The sequence below is a fragment of the Durio zibethinus genome, chromosome 16 (genome assembly GCF_047325235.1).
Source record: "Durio zibethinus cultivar Kanyao isolate XHJ-2024 chromosome 16, ASM4732523v1, whole genome shotgun sequence".
NCBI lineage: Eukaryota > Viridiplantae > Streptophyta > Magnoliopsida > Malvales > Malvaceae > Durio > Durio zibethinus.
In genome coordinates, this window is record NC_143177.1 from 21,902,585 (window position 1) to 21,923,866 (window position 21,282).

The 21,282-nt window shown below is 31.6% G+C and overlaps 1 protein-coding gene and 1 long non-coding RNA gene across 23 annotated transcripts; one reads left to right on the top strand and one right to left on the bottom strand.

Moving 5' to 3' along the window:
* The first annotated feature begins 682 nt into the window (after positions 1–682).
* On the top strand, positions 683–14,250 carry LOC111295589 (MADS-box transcription factor ANR1-like). 2 transcript variants are annotated; one of them, XM_089745400.1, is made up of 9 exons: positions 691–999; positions 1,115–1,400; positions 7,866–7,944; positions 12,031–12,092; positions 13,209–13,308; positions 13,403–13,444; positions 13,532–13,615; positions 13,847–14,001; positions 14,111–14,250. In XM_089745400.1, the coding sequence occupies exons 2-9, from the start codon at positions 1,219–1,221 to the stop codon at positions 14,124–14,126; spliced, it is 720 nt and encodes a 239-aa protein (XP_089601526.1). In that variant the 5' UTR covers positions 691–999; positions 1,115–1,218; the 3' UTR covers positions 14,127–14,250. The 2 variants fall into 2 exon arrangements, with proteins under 2 accessions (XP_089601527.1, XP_089601526.1); XM_089745401.1 differs by lacking the exons at positions 13,403–13,444; positions 13,532–13,615; positions 13,847–14,001; positions 14,111–14,250 and having other exon boundaries at positions 683–999; positions 13,209–13,314.
* Positions 8,909–21,021, bottom strand: LOC149514436 (uncharacterized). Of its 21 annotated transcripts, none has more exons than XR_016328711.1 (8): positions 20,561–21,021; positions 17,283–19,217; positions 15,549–15,932; positions 15,159–15,243; positions 14,722–14,771; positions 13,160–13,260; positions 9,412–11,568; positions 8,909–9,291 (listed from the first exon to the last, which is right to left on the bottom strand). It is a non-coding gene; the product is annotated as an uncharacterized LOC149514436 (long non-coding RNA). The 21 variants fall into 21 exon arrangements; XR_016328709.1 differs by having other exon boundaries at positions 8,909–9,650; positions 10,734–11,568; positions 20,561–21,014; XR_016328707.1 differs by having other exon boundaries at positions 8,909–9,973; positions 10,734–11,568; positions 20,561–21,014.
* Positions 21,022–21,282: the final 261 nt, after the last annotated feature.

Consider the following 21,282-nt stretch of genomic DNA (forward strand, 5'->3'; position numbering starts at 1 on the left):
TAAAAATAAAAAGATTGTACGGCTCTCATTTTGTTAACCCACGTGTCGATAATCTATACGTCACTTTGCCACTACTGCCACACCCGCCACCCACGAATCATGGGCCTACTGTGCAGTCCGAGGATACTTCTTCTCTAACTCTGTCGATTACCATATTACTCTACCCGCGTTTTCCTGTCCGCTAAATCTACCTATAATTCCTCGTTGATGTAAATGAAATACTATCAATTATTAGAATTTGATTTAAATAAAATTTAAATTTAAATTAATTATTATCAAATAAAATTTAAGTTATTAAAAAAATTAAATTCAAAAATTTTAATATATAATTTGAATAACTTATTAATTTAATTGAATTTTTATATTTTAATATATTTTATTATTATTTTATCTTTATATGTATTAAATCAAGCTAAATTCGAATATAAATAATTAAACTTAAAGTCAAGTATGATAATTAAATTTATTTTTATTTAAAAAATAAATTTAATTGAATAAATTTAAATAATTTAATTTTTTAAAATTAAAATTTAATCAAAATTAAATTAAATTTTATACATTAAAATATGAATTGAGTTTAAATTTAAATTTAAATTTCCCACCATATTAACTTAATTGAATTCAATTCAATAATATCTTTACTTAAGCATTTGTCTATCACGACTTTGATGCAGACGCGAATGATGCCATTTTAATGAAGCGAGTAGATTAAATATTTAGCCACTCTTGAGAGCCGGTCCAAGGATCCACATGGTGAGTTCCACAATGAAACCACTAAGTGGTTTCGGGCTCCATGTTTTTTTGTCAGAAAAGAGGTTTTACACAAGTTAGAAAACCCCATCCAACTTTCCATTTAAAGCATAAGCAATTTTTCCTCATTTTTGTTTTCTCAAAACCTTTCTCTCAAAAAAAAAAAAAAAAAAAAACCTTGCATCTCTCTCTGACTCTTCGTCTATCTTTCGGTTTCAGCTTACTCTCTCCATAATCAGCTTAAAACAAGTAACTTTTTGCCTTTAGAAAATCTCTTTGCAAATATATATATATATATCGTGTTTGTCTGTCTTGGGTTTTCTTTTTCGACATTGATTTGATGACTTTGTTGAGGTTTTTGTAGGGCTGAAATTGGGGCGATCTAGGAAAAGAGAAGCAAAAGGAAGAACCCTAAGATTGATCTTATAAGTATATAAAAGGAAGAAAGGAAATTATAAATAAAGAGAGATGGGAAGAGGAAAAATTGCGATCCGTCGGATAGACAATTCAACAAGCAGGCAAGTGACTTTCTCAAAGAGAAGGAATGGATTGTTGAAGAAGGCGAGGGAGTTATCCATCCTTTGTGATGCTGAAGTCGGTTTGATTATCTTTTCCAGCACCGGCAAGCTTTATGATTATGCCAGCTCTAGGTCAGATACTCTTCTCTTTTTCTTTTTCTTTTTTTTTTTTTGGTTATTTGTTGCATTTGTTTTTTATTTATAAATAATTTCGTTATCTCTCCCTTTTATATCATATTATCTTTTTCTTTCACTATATATATACCAGTCGCTTAATTTTTTATTTTTTATTTTTGGTTTTCTGAGAAACCATGGCTGTTTACATTTATATAGAAATATTACTACTACTACTATAGGATAAAGTTTGGCTTTTCTTTCCCTTCTTTTAAGGTTAACATAACTTAAGATAGAGTTTGCCAAATTATATATATATATATATATATATATACATATATATATATATATATATAAGAAGTTGAAGATTTTCTCTAATTTTTTTATATTTGAGATTATTAGAATTTAATCTTTAATTATTGAAACTAATCAACGGATGACATAACTATCTACAAGATTTACCTCCACTGTTGTTAAGATTCATGCGAATATTAAGTTTGAAAAGTTTATAAATATAGATAATGAAGAAGAAACTCAAAAACAATAAAGCTATTTCAAGTATATATTATTAGTTCAATTTCTTTTAATGGAAAGGATCGACAGCAGTTCTAATTACAAGACAAACTTTCCCCTTTTCTTCTTTACGGATAATCTTTTAGTACTGTACAAATCTAAGTACAAGCTAACACTTAAAAGAATGGAAGATTAGTATCCTTAAACCTACATTAATGTTTTTTATTCATCCATTAATTGGAGAAAACACTATGAAGTATGAACGAAGATTGGAATCCTAATATATTGTCTATAAACTTGATATTACAATATTGTTTTTTCGTTTTCAGTAATGTCCCAATATAATGGATAGACAGCTTAAATGAGAAAACAAAGACAAACACCAAAGAAGTCAGAAACTCACAATACCAAACCTTTAAGAACAATTGTACAAAAGTTAGAGCAAAGCTCCAAAAGATATATATTTTTAATTTTATAATACAATTAATGAGGAGTATCCTCAAATTTTGTTCGAGCTTAATCTGCACATTGAACAATCTTAAAGATGCATTTTGATATGACACATTTAAGATTTTATTTCCGATGTGCTTCCCACAAGAATTGATACCTAGTTGACAAAAAAGGAAATTCTTCCCTTTATCAACTAGACTAACTCTTGAGGGTAAAGCTCCAAAAATATAGTCTAGGAATGAAGCTTACTATGTGTTGTTAACGGTATACTATACAATACATGTATTTTCGTACAAGAAAGATTTAATGATGAGCTTCGATGAGGTTTCTCTTTCTTCATGTAAAAGATGATCAAGGGAATCCTAACTCTTGGAATATAGAAGGAATCCTTAATTTTCACAGAGGAATATATCAATTCTACTTGGAGAGAAAACAAAGAAAAATTGACAGTATTGGATTGTAATTTTTGGCTTAAATCATTTCATAATTAGCTTTGGAGGTTGATGCATGCTTTTCTTCATTATTTAGGATCGATCAAGTTGGTTGTGCCTTGGATAATGCTAAAGAAGTTGTTGATATCTTGGTTAGAGAAGTTGAGCCTTAAGAGAATATTTAAAGAGAACGATACTTGTATATCTGATTTGGAGGATATAAAGTTTTGAATTCCATAAAGTTTGCAGCTTGAGTAGGAACTGCGAACATCTAAAGAATTGTGGAACATTCTTTTGAGAAAAGAAAAGGAAAATTTTGTGGGAAATCCTGTCAATGTGGGTCCAATGCCGAGACAGCGGAGTGAATGCTAGCCAAAGAATTGTATTCTTAGAATCACTTTTTATTAAACTTAGAGTTTAACTTAGTTAAATCATATAATTATTTATGAGAGGTGATATTTGATAGGTTGATTTAGAGTTCGAATTCTAGTGCCTGCAACTCTTTCTCCTATTCTTAAACTATGATTCCTTTTTTTTTTAAAAAAATCACTTTCTATTATAACAAGATGAGAGCAAGTTAAGCAGAAGAGGAAAAGAAAGAAAGATCCTCCTTGATTGCCATGAATTCAGCATAATTAGAATCCTCCAAACCAATTGATTTGGAAAAAAAAAAAAAAACCCTTTGATTATTCCATCATGGTCATTCAAAACACCTCCAAAAACAGCAACACCTGGTTCTGAAAATTTTCCCCACCCCCGCCCAAGTTGTTAGCTTAATTGAAAAGTTATCCCAAAATTTTGAGACAACTAGCTAGACATTTTTATTTGAAGCAATAAGTAATTTAAATGAAACTTTACTTGGTTATTACTCATTACTTTTGCAGTTTTGCTACTCAATATTTATTTTTTAAGGCTTAAAACAAAAACAAATAGTAAAAAATAACCATTTGATTAAAGATGAATAAATGGCTAAAATGTAATACCAAATGAAACAAAATGGCTTCAAATAGAAGTAAAAATATGCATCTGTAATCCCATAAATAAAATTGTTAGTATATATTAATCCTTCCAAAACATATTTTCCTTCATGGTAATCCATAAATGAGAAACTTTTAGGCATACAGTTCTTCAAAAACATATTTGCTTTTATATACAAAAGAATTATGTATTTTTTACTTAAAAATTAAACTAACCAAATGGATCTGATTGAATTGTAAATGACCATAAGTACTGATTTGCACTAAATTGATCGACTTTCAGGAATTCATCTTTTTCAAATAAGAATTATGGTGGTTGTATGATGGAATTTGAGGATAAGGTGTATGTTTTTGTATGTGCATGCGTAAGCAACGAGAACAAACTACTATTAATAGTTTTTCATTCAGGTGTTTATGTTGTTTGATATGTAGTTATCACCTTAAAATCTATAGAGTAATAACAATAATCTATATTTGGTGCTTAGATCACTATTTTGGAAAGAATTAAATAATCCAGTTATGCAACCATATTATATCATTTAACTCGAAAAATAATCATATTACTATCTTTTCTTAAGAGTGATTCAAGTCCCATGTGAAAATGTTAAAATATATATTTTCAAAGGTAAATTTTGCATACACCTTATGTGGTATTCGATTTTCTTATTTATACACCCCGTGAATTTTTTATCCACTTATCGCTATTATTATCAAAGGGTAAATTTGATAATTTATATATTTATGTCATGTAAAATATTAAAATTTATATATTTAACATGAAAATTACGTATCACAATTCATATCGACGTAAAAATATAAAATATATAATTTTGATTTTATTTATCAACATAAAAATATAAAATATATATTTTTAATTTTATTAAATTTATATATAGTAATTGTTAAAATTTTAAATCATATTATCTTCGATTTTTTTTTTTGTATTATGTTCGTATCATGTTATTTATTATATTTTAAATTATCAATTATTAAGTCTAACAAAAGAAGATAACAGTGTTAAAAATGAACCATATTTTATAAAAAACCCCCAGTCCTTTAGTCATTGATACAAACTTAAATTGAAAACAGTTTTTTCCTAAACGCAATTTTCAATACACGCCATAATAATTAAAGATTTTGATTTTGGCTTTCTTTTGAAAATTTTCGAGTTCAAAAATTGGGTGAACAAAAAACATTAAAAAAAAAAAAGCCTCAACAGGAAAGGGTTAAAGGATTCTTGGGATTTTTCTTGGGTGTTCAAGATAGGTGAACAGGTGTAAAGTACAGTGAAGAGTAAAGAACAATTCAGAGGCAATCCTTAGCAAACAACGAGGGATTCAGCAAATAAAAAATTCCACAACACAGAAAAACCCTAGCAAGAATCAACATAGAGGAATTTAAAAAGAAATGGGGGAAAAAAATCGAATCAAAGATAATCAAGACCTAATTCCAATCAAATAGAGGAAGGTAATTCATCAGCAAATCCCAAAGACCTAAATACTTTGCAAAAATAAAGAAACGCAATTATCAAAAGCCACAAAAGAAGCGAGAAACCCAAAAAAGAAAAACACTAGCAAAGCACAGACAATCAAACATTAATACACAAAAATAATTCATCTAAATATAACAGTAAATTTTGCTTTGGACTCACATTTAGCCCTAAAGATGAAACTGAGAAACTATGAAACCACTGAAAATTATATCTATTAAGAAATTGGTGAGTATGCTATAGGGGGAAATGAGAAAGTGTCAATTGAGGAAATGAAAGGAGTTAAAGAATCTGAAGAAGAATTGGTGATAAATTGATGGAACTTGAGAATAGGAGTGGGGCAGGGCTTACGTAGGAGGGTTTGGGGAGTGGAATAAAGAGAAGGAAGTGATTTTGGGGAAAAAGAAAAGAGAAGAGTATAAAAGAAAATTAGTAATGGGGATTGGGAAAGAGTCTGAGATTGAGATTTTTTCTGCAGAGATAATAGATCTCCATTTATTGGAGCAATGACACTAATTTCAGAGTTTTAGAAAGGGTTTTATTACCAATCGGATTCAGGATTTGGCGTTTGGTTGGTGTTATTGCTGTTTCAAGTGATAGAGATTAGAGAAAAGACACAGAATTTAGGCTTATAGAAAGCACAAGGTAAATCTCTATAAATGAATGAAGCGTTGAGGGTATTTTTTGATATTCATAGTCAAGTTCATTTTGAACAGTGAGCTTCTAAATATACCCTAAAATTTTTTTAAAAAAATGCCACATAGTAAATACCAATTTTAACTTTTAGCAAATGATAAAAATATCTTCAATAACTTAAATATCCTAAAAGCATCTTCGTAAATCTCAAAAATAGATTTTTGAAAATTATATTGTGTTCTTAAAAATAAATTTTCGAAAATCATATTATATTTTCAAAAATTCATTTCAAAAACTATATAAATTTTTATTTAAATGTATATTTAATTATAAATTTTTGATAACGTTTAATTTTAATTTAAATAAAATAAATACATTTAATCTTAAAATAAATAAATTTGATTTGCTAGGATTTCTAAACATCTCTCATCATTTCTTTGAAGTACGATTTAATTTCGACAATAGGAACATCTAATCTAAAGGCCACCAATATTTTAGTAGTCAAAAAATATTGGTGGCCGAAATATTATAGGTTCTTATTACCAAATTTGTTAGTCTGTTGATAACATCATAAAGGTTAATGTTTTATAGGATGTTCAAGCTCAAATTAACATGCATACAAACACATGAGTCATCAATATGCCCATTCTTCTTTGATCATATGTATGAATGAAAAAAAAAAAATGTTAGTTTTCAAATACGCATGGGCATAAAGGTATTCTTGTATTGAGACTAGAAAACCAAGAACACCCTTTTGCCCATGCAAAACCAAAAAATTGTGCTTTTAGTTTTTCATAGCCTCAAAAAAAAGAACAAGTTTTTTATGTATGCTTGAGAACATCGATTTCAATTCCATTCACATATATGATCAAATAAATAAATTCATAAATATATAATTAAGATTTTTAATTATTAAAAGTGATATTGAGTTTCTCAAAAATGGATATCCGCGAAGTTTTGAGTTTTCTAAAAAAATAGATATCCAAGATTCAAGGCTTTTCAAAAATAGATATCTAAAAAATATTGAGATTTTTTGAAAATGAATATCCAAAAAGCCAAACTTAATTTCAAATAATAAAAAAAGAAGAAGAGAGAGAGTAGGAACAAAAAATAAAAAATGAAAAATGAGGTGTATTTAATAAAAATAAGAAATTGAGTTTTGAATTTAAAGTATATTTAGAAGTGATGTATATAAAATAATAAATAGAGTATAAATAAAATTTCACTTTTTGTAAACCATAATATTATAAATGAAAAAAAATGTTTCAAAAGAGATGCAAATGAAAATGTCGAATACCCCATGAAGTGTATATGAAATTTACTCTATTTTCAATGAAGTGATTGTAAAAGTGATTCCACATAATTTTATAACCTTTTAACATTTTCCCAAGAAGTCTACTAATATATATATATATATATATATATATATATATATATATATATATATATATTATAGTTTTGAGATTTGATTTTTGCCATTCGTAGGGATATAAGCACTCTAACAATTTCTTGTGTATAAAAAAAAGAAAAGAAAAAATGGAAATTAGTGGACTTCTTGTGAAAATGTGAAAAGGTTATAAAATTATGTGGAATCACTTTTACAATCACTTACACTTCATTGAAAATATTGTGCCTATATCCCTATGAATGGCAAAAATCAAATCTCAAAACTAATATATATATATATATATATATTGCAATTTTTTTTTCCAAATTAGGTTCTGATTATTATTTTTCCAACTTTTCATTAATTATTTGTTGTTTTGAAATAAAAAAAAATCACCAAATACTCCAAGTATACTGAAAGTAAATAGCTCTAAATTATGACATAATTTAAGTTGTTAGATTCATATATATATATATATATATATATTATGTTATCTTCTTCGAATTATAAATATATTCACAAATTATAGTAAAATTAGAAACTGCCATCTCTCAATTAGAATAATGGTGTTGACTTTTTCTTTTGTTTAATTTTTATCAGCATGAAACGTGTTATCGAACGCTACAACAAGCTAAAAGAAGAACATCATCAACTATTGAATCCCGCTTCAGAAGTCAAGGTAATTGTCCATCATCTAATCCTGCACGTGCCTATATTCAATTCATCATCTTTTTTTTTTTTTTTTTGTTTTATTTTTCCCTTTTGGTTGCTTTCACTTAGCCATGCCTTTAATTTGTCAAAAACATCTTCAATATGATGGCCTAAAGGTTTTGAGATTTTAGCTTGTTTCGATTAATGGTCACTTTTCTTAGCGGTCAAGTTTAGGACGCAGAAAGCAAACCAGGCATGAAATTAGATTTTTTATTATGGTTTTGAGCATAACCACCCTTGTGGTAACCGGCCAAGTAGCTAATCACTGTCTTGGTAAAAGGTCCAATAAACATCAGTGATCCCCCCAAAGATATGTTCTTAATCTTAGTGGCAATACGTGCGGTTGATCAATGAAGATCATCATCTACATACTGCTTTCAGCACAATTCCAGAAGACCTTCTAATTGTAACCATTATGACTTCCTGCTTCTAAGGCATGCTCCTCACTCTAGGTGAGATCTCAACTTTCTTAGCAGAGAGTATTAGAGGGCTTTGGAATATCATTACGGCCCTCATTCGATAAACCGTAGGGAAAGAATCACATCCTTGATGGTGGGAAGTTGGTTAAAACACGCAATATATGTAGGACAACATATCAAAATTGAACACATCTTTTAGATGAACCACAGAGATTGATAAGGATAGTTAACTGAGTTAAGCCCATGCTTACCAAGTTTACAGCAAGACATAGGGCTCCTGTTACTCCTGGAACATTAAGTATTGTTTCTAGCATGCGCACCCATATAGATATATCGTGAATGGAGCAGTGTAATGCGTGTATCCAAGCCAGTCATAGTGCTAAGGAAAGTCTACTTCCTAAGCAAGCCATATGAAATACAGGATAAATGATGCCACAAAAATATCTCATACTTTAGCTACATCAAAAACATCAGCTTCAGCAAGGAACTTCTAGCACTTCTAAACCAAGAAAAGAGAAAAACTTCAATGTATTGAAAAATGAAAAGCATCCAAGTGTACGAGTATATCCCATTAAGTAAAACCTTCAACATTGAGAACCATCCAAGTATTCCTTCAGTCACAAGATAGTTTGAAGATCTTAGAAATCATAACAAAATTTAAAAAATACTTAACCCTACAACCCCTCTCAGAGTCTCCATGATAGTATATCAGTGGTGCCTCAAGTTGACTATGACAATGAATTCCTGCAGCATCACTCATGATTTTCTATCAAATAGAGGGTTTAGCGGCAACCACTTGATGATATTTCAGCATCGATTATACTAATTGCAGACAATCATACTTGAATTTCCCAGACAGCTGTTGCACACTGATATTTGAAGTCGAAAGGCAAAAACTACAGCAACCACCAACGGGATGCCACATTATTTGGAAGGTTTGTCAGATATTGAGCATTTTTATCAGACTATCCTGATGCGTTAGCTGAGTACAGGATCTTCTAGAAAATCATACTCACTGTTTAAATTGCAGATACAGAGTCCTTTGCTTTGCCCGACTGAGATCTTTAACGGTTAAATAATACTCTCTGAAGTGGCATTACAAGTCAAAAATCATAACCTCCCTTTAGAGTACCCAAAGTCACTTACAATTGTTTTTCAACTGCGTCTGCAGGTTCTGTTCAATAGACTCCAATGCCACTACTTCTAGCCAACTACCGTCTTTCCTACATGTAAGCTGCCACCTTCTGCTCTAAATCTAAAGCAACAATCCCATCATATATTCAGAAAAATCCACTATTTGTTACCTCAAGTAGATCAGGACACTACTCCACGGGCAATCATTATGTTCCCTAGCTTCTTATTACTAGATCAAGTATCTCTTTTTTAGTCTAAAGTCGAATTCATGAGGGCATAAACAAAGTCTTAATAAATTTCTTCTAGCTGAAGAGCAAGTGCTATCAATGTTGCAAAAGAAAAATAGTATTCACCAGTACACTTCGGGTGGTGAGAGGGAAAATAAGTCCAAATCAATACCTAGTATTGATTTCTGACCCACTTACTCGTGAGTGAATTAATGTCCTGATCTCAAGCATAAATGTTTATAAATGTCAATATTCACATTCAAGTAGAAATAAAAGAGAAAACTTATTGCTCATGAGGTTCAAATAGCAGACAAATGAGAAAGAAGAGGTATCCATAATCAACAAGCAAATGTCAAAAATGCCAATATAGCACTTGGACTTACCAATAGGATGAAAACTCTGAAAATTAAACACCAATTTCATAATCATAAAACATTAATAAGTTGCAAGAAATATATAGGCTGATCATACATCTGTATCTCCAAAATATTATGAAAGGAACATTTTTCTCCTCTCCCTTAGCATGCATGAAGTTTGACCACAGTATAAAGAATAAAAATTAGAAGGGGGTAAGAGTGACTCCAACAACTTACAAGGGCAGGCAAATCACTTTTTAACATACCCAGAAATAAGTTTTCCCAAAAGAACATAAGAAGATGCCTGCAATAAGCTGTCCATAACCATTTCTTGCTCTCAGCAAATCCAAGTCCCTTTCAGCCCTTCCCTTCTTTCCCAGACATAAACATTATGAAATTAAAAATTTACATTAATTTTCCTTTCAAACAAAATCTACATTATATTTCAATAACCAATCTATTGGCCAGCACTTCCAACAACCTTTATAACCTCTTCTTTTACTAAACAAATAAACGGCAAAACATATTACCAATAATGACAAATCTCACATGGGCATGGCATAGGGGGCCCTTACCTACTAAGAAATCAATGCTAGGGAAGACATGAATGGAAAAACTTACCAACAATGTTCCTTTCTTTAGGGGGCTCACTGCATGGATAAGAGCACTCCCTCATAGGGGCGAAGCCATAGCCTAATCCCAACCTCACAAGGACACGGTGTTAAAACACCTATGGCTTAGTGATGAATACAAGTCCTTTACCCTCTATTCTCCAACAACCACACCTATGGCTTAGTGATGAATACAAGTCCTTTACCCTCTATTCTCTAACAACCACAACCTTAGCTGAGAAGATTAGCGACAAGCACTTTGTGAAATTTCAGCGACAATTATACTAATGATAGACAATCATACTATTGGTACGCCCAGGAAAGCAATGAATTAAGAGATCTTAAATATCTGCTTTAAATTCCAAGAAAGCACAAGATAAAAACAAGAGGTAACATGAGACCTAAGAGACAACATTAGGACAACACAGCTACATAGCAAATTCTATATAGAAATTTGTAAAATATAATGTTGGCACAACAAAAACAAATATAATCTAGCACAAAGCAATTTAGTTTCGAAGAAGGAAAAACGAAGAAAAGGGTTGTAATGAAAAGACAGAGGAGATTTTATTTTCCTTCATTGGGAAATACTAAGAAAGGCAAATAATGAGTGATTTGCACCTTTCCATTCTCTCAAAATCCAATCCTTGCACAACTGGGACGAAACCATTCATTCAACGAAAATCATAATTTCATTCACAATTTTACCCTTAACTCTTTTTTCCTTCTGTTTCTATCTCCTCTACCAAACAAGGGGAAGGAAAAAAAAAAAAAACAAACTGCTTTTCTTTCCTTTGCAACCCTCTTCCATTCCTCAATTTTCTCCTTTTCCCTCCATCTCCTTCCTGTCAAACACCGCATTAGAGAGAAATAACAGTTTATAATCCTTGACTATTTAAGAAGTTTTAAAAGTGTCCACATTGTCTAAGCATCAAATTAAGTCAATGCTCAACTAATTCAGCTTTATTATCATCAAAGAAGAATAGCTCAAACTTGAAAGCAAGCCTTCTAACAAAGTATGTGAAAAATCAAATGCTAGATTAAGCTTGCAAGCAGCTTCAGTCAGAGTATTAGGCCACTTGGATTCACTCCAGTTACTTATTTTACTTGAACTCAACAAAAGAATGAGTTGTGTCTGAGTAACTAAGTCGAGTCCAAGAAACTCACAAGTAGTTGATGTTGTATTATCATTGAAAACAGGCTAATCTCCCAACTTCTTTGGCATGTTCTTCAATTTTTACATCTCTTATGATAATAGTTTACAATAAAATGCTTCACATTCAAGAATACCACTTTGTACTTGATAGTTTTGGCAAAAGGAGGCAGCAAGCTTGAGGCAGCAACTCCAACACTTGCAGGAATGCCACAGGTACTCAAAAACACTCTTAAAAATCTTTGAACTTGTAAATTTAATGCAAATGTTAGCAACATTTGTAGACTCTACAGTACTCTTATCTTTGTAAATTTGCTAGGAAGGCATAAATCATGGTCTTACTTCAATTTTTTTGGTAGTAACAAATGCATTAACTACATTGTTTCAGAACTACTAGCTTCTCCTAATAAAGTTTCAATGTATAATTCCACTTACCTTTCTTTAAAGCTACAAGTACAGGGATGAAACAAGTCAATGCCAAAACAGCACTCTTTAAAGTATGCCATGGTATGCACCTCATAACTTTAGTTTCAACACTAGTAAAAGGATAAACCAAGCCTTGTCAAGATCATATCCTCAGTAAGCTTAGAAAAAGTGAGGTCCCTTTCAGATTTGACCAACGATTATGTCCCACTGTTCCATTGTACATAATAATATATGTTTTGAATTATGTTTTCAACTAGCAAAATGAGCTTGTCAACAACCAATTCCAAAAATTATTAAAAGTATAGTCCTAAACAAATATATAAAAATCACCATGTTTTGCGCAACTGTAACATTTTCTTCATGATTGTAAACGTCATATGTAAAGCTCAAGCATCTTCTCTACTTGTTTCTAACCACTAGGCTCAGACTTTGGGGTGAACATGCATAAGAATTGTCTTATTTAGTCAACATCACTTAAAGGAAAAGTCAAAGTCGATTGATTGTGGAGTTGGATAATCCCAAAACTATCGGCCATCTTCATTAATTGTTTGTCACTGTATCTAATAATCTGTTGCAGCAATATTGCCAATTTTGCAATTCTATAATACAGATCTCATGTATAATTTTATAACCAAACCATTAAAACAAGGAATTTTCTAGCATAAAACACAAAATCAACAGCAACTCTTACTATGGGGGTTTCACAAAGTGCTAAGTTTCTACTATATGACATGCATAGCATGATATTAAAAATGGTAAAGATCACTTTAAACACTCTTATTAACAAAGTTCCTAATAGGACACTCTTGATAGTTGATAAAAACCTTTAAAACATGATACAATGGGCTTTTCCTTACCATGAGATAAACAATAGCTTACATAACATTCCACTGTGATGTGTTGCAGGCAATTGATGGGAGAAGAACTATCAGGTTTAAGTGTCAGAGATCTACAGAACCTGGAAAACCAACTTGAAATGAGTTTGAAAGGTGTCCGCATCAAGAAGGTATGACAACTTTAGAATTTAATGATATTTTCACCGACAACATTCAAGATCAGAATATTTAATGCAATTGTTCCTTGTTATTATTTCCTTGTAGGACCAAATTCTAACAGACAAAATCAAAGAGCTAAACCACAAGGTTTCTTTTAAAGTTTTGCCGCATTTTTTGCAGATTTTCATCCATAGATATATTCTTGTTGAGTGACTTTCATTTATTGAATTGCAGGGACACCTCATACATCAGGAGAATCTAGAACTGTATAAAAAGATAGACATCATCCACCAAGAAAATACTGTGCTTCAAAAGAAGGTATTGTAAGAGACAATTTATTATATTTGCTACAAATATCTCACATTCACCTATGACACTATAACTCGTACTTCCTTTATAACTCTTTTCCTTGGTTCTCATGAAAGTAGTAGCATCAAAGTTTGAAACCAATACCACAAGGCCATAAGGGCCTGTGAAATAATCTTGAATTTAAGCAAATGAATGATTTTCCTCCCAATACTCCTAAACGACATAAAATTTTGGCCTCAGGTTTATGGAACACGAGAAGCAATTGAATCTAGCAGAAGCTCCTACTCAAATTGTACTTTCAATGATGGATATGATTTGCATGCACCTGTTCATCTCCAGTTAAGCCATCCCCAACCTCCTAAGACTGATACACTCGCAAAATCAATGAAGTTGGGGTAATTTATCCACTCAATACTGTTTTAAGAACTACAGCCTAGAGAAATCAAGTAAGAAAGCAAATTATTTCAATATTGATCCTAAAAAAAACTCTCAAATTTGCAACAGATTACAACTGCATTAGCAAACTTGTCTGACAACTGTGGATGAACATCACCAACACCTTATCAACAACTTGCTCATGGTTAAAGCCTAAAGCTACTACCAGTGAGCTTTCATATTCCAGCTACTAGATAAAGTATGTTCAGCATAAAGAAAAGGATTTCATATGAAACATTTAATGAAACAAACTTTACAATTTCAGTAAAATGAACAGAGAAACAAGTTATCTGATGTAAATTTACACAATAATTAGATTGCACTGTTTGTTTGATGTTACTCAGCTGCCTTGTGAACTTATTGTGTTCTTTTTGTGTTCAACTGCAATTGTACTACTTGTGTTATCCAATAAAAAAAATTCTTAGATTTGTTTTACTTTCTTCTGATGGCTCCCCATCCTTGATGAAAAGAAAAAACTTAAAACAGAAAAAAAGTAGGGGGGGGGGGGGGGGCAAGGGGAATCAAATGAACTGATAATTTAATATGCATAATTAATAGGGCACTAATAGGATAACAAGCAATTTCATTTCACAATGAGAAATGACTTGCTTGATTCATAATACTAAAAAGATGATTTAGTAACTGATCTAGGCAGGCCAAAAATTTTCTAAGCACAATACCTTTCAGGTATAGTCACCATTTCAGCAGGGAACTCCTTATCACTCGGTACCTGTGCTTTTATCAATTCTCTGAGTATATAACTAAATTTCATCTTCATCAATAATTGTAATGACTATATCGGAGAAAATCAACTACTTGAAATCAAATAATTCATACTGATAAATGTCATGATAAAAGATGATATAATTACATAGAATGTAAAAAAGATTGTAGTCAACTGCAGGCATTCATGCATACATCAAATGCAGATATGATAGCAGAATATAATCAGAACTGCTTCATAGAATTCGGCTGCAGGAGAAAAACTATGTGGAACCTGTGAGATGGAAGAAAGTTTTAACGAAAAAGCTAGCCATATTCTATTTCTAGCACTATAATATCCTCACAGTAATACAATCTTAAAGAAATGCAGATTTTCAAGAAATTTGAAACTCACTTCATACGCATAATTAGCATAATTAATTCCCAGAAGCCAGGTAAAGAAAAGTTATCGTGCTTGGCGCAGAGAGAGCCTTTGGTAGCTGCACACAGGAAAGACAGAAGTCTCAAACACTCGGAAAATTTCAATTTACTCCTGAATTCGGTACCCAGGCTATGAAATATCTAGTTTTTCCAGGTGTGCTTTTAAAAGACATTATGAAAACTTTTGATTCAGTGAATTGGAGATTTCTAATGGGGGTGTTGCATGCTATGAAGTTCCCTGAGAAGTTTGCGCCATGGATTCAATGCTGCATCACTGGTCCTATGTTTTCGGTTGATATAAATGGAGGTTTAGAAGGGTATTATTCTTGCAAGAGATGTCTCAGGCAAAGAGATCCTTTCTCACCTTATCTCTTTGTGATTGTCATGGAAATGTTTGTCATAAACGCTTAATAAGGAAGCTATTTAAGGGCCCCTTCCATGCCACCCAAAATGTGATAAGATCCACCTCACCCACCTATGCTTTGCTGATGATCTTATGGTGTTCACTGAGGGGAGCTTGCAAGCTGTTCAAGCTTTGAAGAATGTTCTGAATCAATTCTATAAGCTGTCAGGGTTGAAGTTTAATCCAACAAAATGTGAGATGTTCTGTTCTGGCATAAATGAAGATATTCAAACTCAGATGGTGGCTGCTTCAGGATTCAAACTTGGTTCCTTGCCAGTAAAAAATATTGGGGTGCCCTTTATCAGACTCAGTGAGAAGGAGGGTAAGCCTCTAGTTGATAGAATTCTGAAATGAATAGAGAGCTGGATGGTCAAGCATATATCTTTTGCTGGCAGATTACAGCTTCTCAATTTAGTCCTCTTTAGCATCCAAAATTATTGGTGTTAGGAAAAACAGACATGCAGTTATAAATGCCAGAAGTCGCATGTTGGCAGAAAGATACCAGGTAAGTACCCCCTTCAAAGCTATAAGTAAGGTAAGTAATATTTTTTTGTTAATCTTAGGCTGCAAATTGCATCTGACTAACAAATCACATTTTTTGCAGCAATAAACATGATATTTGGGCTCACATTCCAAGATGAGAAAATTAAACATGATGCAATAAATGCATGACAGCAAGATCTGTCAGTGTATGTATCAGTCACAGGAGAAAATTTTCTTCCAAATAGGTAAGGCAGTAGCTTCAAGAAAACATACATGTTATTTTTCCTTAAATTATAAAATGGATAACTATTGTGCTCAACAAAGGCTCATCCACTCAACAAGTTTTCATCTGCTGACCGCAAGCAGAGCATACCCCTCTTCCAACAATATCTAAAGACAAGTATGAAAAAAGATTTAAAGTTATGATTCTAGGTAATTTTCAACTCCCACGTGGAATGACATAATTAAGCAAATCTTTGAACTGAAAACAAACATAAAATTTTCAATGACAACTAGAAAGTTTAAATTCATCGGACTGTTGAAACTGAAGGGGATTCAAAAGTCTTCTGCAACAAAAGGAAAGAAGAAAACAATAATAAGCTTCTTTAGAGACATGCACACAAGTGCAGAAGCACATGTACAACCAGATTCCGGACACATGGAGATATTTTGGCTTCTAGGATCTGACAAGATCCCAATTGAGGTGGAGGCATTGAGGTGATGCAGACACGTCTTGGCTAACTAGTTTATCCAATGACATTTTAAGGACTTCAAGGTAACTAATGGATAGAAGAGAAGTCATCTGCTACGTATTAACAAGAACTAAGTTTCTATATTATACCAGAGAAACCATGTAGTCCTCAGGCTTATAGGTCATACCATAAATCATTAAGATAGTAATTGAGCACAAAGCATTATATTGCAGATTAACATAAAAAACAACTCGGTTTGCATGAAGAGAAACCCATTATTAAAACTGCATATCTGTTATTGGAAAAAAATTATTAAAAAAGAAATTAGAGAAAGGACAAGCAAATCAGAAAAGTGCAACCAATTAGTTTATACTCTGACTCACCCCTCAGATGAAAGCCAAAGGCACAAGGTAAAATCTAATTTTAACAATTAAGGATCCTAAGCACAAGAACATTAAATCAAACAGGCTATATACTAACACAACAAAAAACCATCAAACCTACAAGTTTAACAAATCACCTATATCTATCAAAATTTAGCACCACTCAGCATGTGCTTCACTTCAATTAGAAGAATGGTAGTTCCCATGAACCACACTGCAAGGCCAATATATGTTTCAATGCCATAAATGAAGAACCATTGAACCCAAAAGTTTAAACTGATATGCCAGGACCAAACAAGTGTTATTTGGCTTTGATGCTCCAAAAAGACCACATTCTCCTCTTCTCTCCTCTCCAAATAAGCAGTTACATCATACGTCACATAGCAACCATCAAAACCTATTTAAAAATAAATATGAAAAACAAAAGTTATGGAATAACTCCAATAGTAATCAATAGTGCGATGGGAGTATGAAAAGTAAACCCTAGAATGATGTGACAAATGGCAACTAAAGCAAGGTAAATGTACAATGACTTCACATATTTATTTTTCAACTGTAAGAGTCATAAGATATTTAACTTTAATTTAATGAATATCCAATGAAAATAACTAAAAACTAAATCTTCCATACATCCAAATTTTCAAAGGACATAATCTTCTTAATTCACATGGTCTTTTACAAGGTTTAGCTTTGGACTTCCACAAAAGGTTTGCCCTTTATGACTGACTATACCTCTAAGTTAGTTTTTAGCTCCACCTATCAACTCAAAAATCTCTAAATATCTGTGTCATATACAAATAACTAAAGCTACAACCAAAGATTCCAAGTCTCAATCTCACACAAGCAATAAAAGAACATGTAAAGCTTGACTTGAGACGACTTGAGACAAACCTAAGTTAGTTGTCATGCCACCAGCATTACAACTGCCCCTTTAGCCAGATAGTGGCCCAAAACTATTGGGTTTCATTGGCCCACGCGGATGAGCACACACAAACATTGAAGAAATAAGTAAACTACTACATGTTTTCAACTTTCTATTTAAAAACTTTCATATCCTTAAATTCTAGTGATAAGCATGTGACTTCTGCTTGCTTGAAAATCAGTAAAAGAGATATACATGTTATCATCGATTAGGACTGTAACGTTACTAAATACTGACTGTAAATAATCTTTTCAAGGCCCATGTAAGGTACAGATGGAGAGGTTCATCTGAAATTTTCAGCATGGTTTTTCTTTTTGATCTATTAACATACAATCCTTGAAGTACCTTAATTCAATATATCTCTTTGGTATCTTCATTGATTTTTGTTGAAGCTGCTTCTTGACATTAACCAAATTTCAGTCCAAAGACATAGCACAGCTATAATTTTCAATAAAATCAGACAACAATGCATTTAACATTTCCAAGTACAACAAGATGCATTTATTTGCAAAATGAGTTTATAGGATCCATTATTAATTAAAATTTTGAGACAAAGAATCTAATCCATTAGAACCTAATTTGATGCCAAAGATTTAAAAAAATTAAATTATAATAGAATTTGATCCAGTTTCTTTCAAGTGGTAAGGAATAGGCAAACAATGGTAAAAATCAGAGTGACAATTCTAGAAGTTCAATTTTAGTTAACAATAAAGTTACTTTTGAAACAGAAACACAGAGCATGACTGAAAGAACATAAGCAGGATGAATAAAATTAAAGCCATAAACTATCCATTAACTATCATTCAACTTCAGGAAACTTTAGATTCATAACAAAACCATAAAAATATGAAATATTAACCCTTGAATAACCCATGTAATGTTGCTCCAACTCTTTACTTTCCTAGCACACCTGTACTGGAAACCTCAAAGAAATAGTATAAGGGAAAAATTAAGAAGATTGAATGTATTTGTGTTGGACACATACCTTATCTGACTCTCGCACCCCAAGTGCAATCAATGTAGACATAGTTGTCAACAGATATGCCAATAAAGAACAGAGAAAATTTTATTGACAGCCAAAATTGGTCTAATGCTTCCATCAAGGTAAGGAATTTACTAAGTGCTACTCTTACTGCTAGTAATACTTCACCTAAGAACCCAAAAGGATTATTGGAGAAAAATAATGACCAGTTACTGAATTCAAATATCGCAACAACAACAAAATTATAAGAAATTACTACTGATTGCATAACTTAAACGCTAACTGATCAAACTATTTTAATGTTCCCCTAAAATGTTAACATACCAAAAAAAAAAAAAAAAATCAATGAATACAAATCTACCCCCAATCCCCTGGAATGCAATACCACTATGATAATAATTCCATAACTCACCAACAACGGCTATTTCTTATAAAGAAATTAAAAAAAGGAGAAAAATGACCGCATAAATTTTTCTTGGAAATAGAATTTAATAAGTAGCAATGACAATGATAATACCCTCCTTTTGTAACTTTAAAGATTGTACAACTATTCAGAACAATTCAGGGAAAAGGCTTTATAAAGCAATATTTGCACATTAACATAGGTTAGAAATTCAATTAAGTATTACAAAGATTGAAAATGCAAAAACATCAATATAGAAACTCAATTAAAATTAGTTTCCAATCAAATATCACAAACAAACGACAACTTAAATCCATTCAGCAACCTCATAGCACAAAGAGACAATTCATAGTGCAGCAATTTTTGTTTTACCTCCATTAAGCTTATGCAAAAGCACATCAACAAAGAATGACATTATGGTCTAACAGGATGAATCCAGATAGCAGGTCTTATAAACAGCAATTTGGCTTCTTACTTGTTTTCTTCATGTCAATATTGAAAACAACAACTGTATCCTTACATCTTTTTTTCTTTTTCATAATCCAAAAGTATTCTCACAGGAATTCCAACTCATATAAAATCAATATTACCCCTTGACAATTTAACCATACAATTACAGCAGTCGGAACTCAAATAATCTCACTTCTGATCAGTCATTGATCGTATTTTTCATAACTCACACACATAAAACCATGTGTTTTTCATAAGCAAAGCCCTAATTCACAGCGAGATTCTAACACGGTCAAAAATACCAATACATTTATTCCATCAAAAAGTACTAGCAATATCAAAATCAAGAAAACAAAAACTCTTTTTAGTTTCTTCCATGCAATTTCAGGGCAGAAAAAAACCCATAGAATGTAGTTAGTAATGGCAATTAGTACTCTTTCCAATATAAAGATTAAATTAAAAAAAATAGAAAAGTTACCAAACAAAAATTAGACGTAATAATGAATAAATTCATTGATTCAACGTTATAAAGCGGAGAAAATATGTCAAAATCACAACATTAACAAACAAGAAATCAAACAATCTATACGATCAAACTATACTGGAATTTGTCAAAAACAAAAAAGTAAAAGATATGATGACAAGAGCTTGTACTTACAGATAACTAAATGCGGAGAAACTTAAAAGCATATAAGCAATTTCTGGAAGAAGCTTGTTGAAGGCATTAATCTTAAAAACATAAGAAAGTGTATATCAAGAAACGGAATAACAAAAGAAAAAGAAGAAAACGTGAGAAAAAAAAAAAAAAAAAGAATGGTTGGGAATGAATACGCTCTTCACACCACCATTAAAATGCACGGATCATCATAGTGCTGAAAGAAAGAACTCGTAGGACGAAACTGCAAAAAAAAAAAAAAAAAAATCAAAGATATGAAGGGAAAGAAGAAAACAGTGAAAATTTGGAGAGAGAGTAATATGTTTTGTTCATTGAACCAAAAATCGAACGTATTATCCGCTTGCATCATCAAAATCGTATTTAATGCCGAGAGAAAAAATATCTGAGCCAACATACACAAATCCATATTTAAATAAGGATTTTTTGTGCAAACGGAATTAAATAAATGCTGTGCAGTAACAGCTGTCGCTTCTCTAATCGCCATGTCATATTTGAACACTTGCGTTGACTCCACGTCTACACGCTGAACTTTTTTTTTTTCTTTAGATTTTTTAGTCCAAACTGGAATTTTTGGTATAAAAAATACTATTAAATGAAGTTAAGGTTATTTGATTAGAACATGATTAGCCTTGCTATATCAAGTAACATACACGCAGAGAAAGCACCTATTAAAGAAAATTAATTAAGCTCTACATCTTTCCTGT

Coding starts and splice junctions, on each gene's coding strand:
- LOC111295589 (XM_089745400.1), top strand. CDS start 1,219: ATGGGAAGAGGAAAAATTGCGATCCGTCGGATAGACAATTCAACAAGC. Junction 7,945..12,030: donor ATCCCGCTTCAGAAGTCAAG/GTAATTGTCCAT, acceptor TGTACTTGATAG/TTTTGGCAAAAGGAGGCAGC. Junction 13,445..13,531: donor TCAAAGAGCTAAACCACAAG/GTTTCTTTTAAA, acceptor ATTGAATTGCAG/GGACACCTCATACATCAGGA.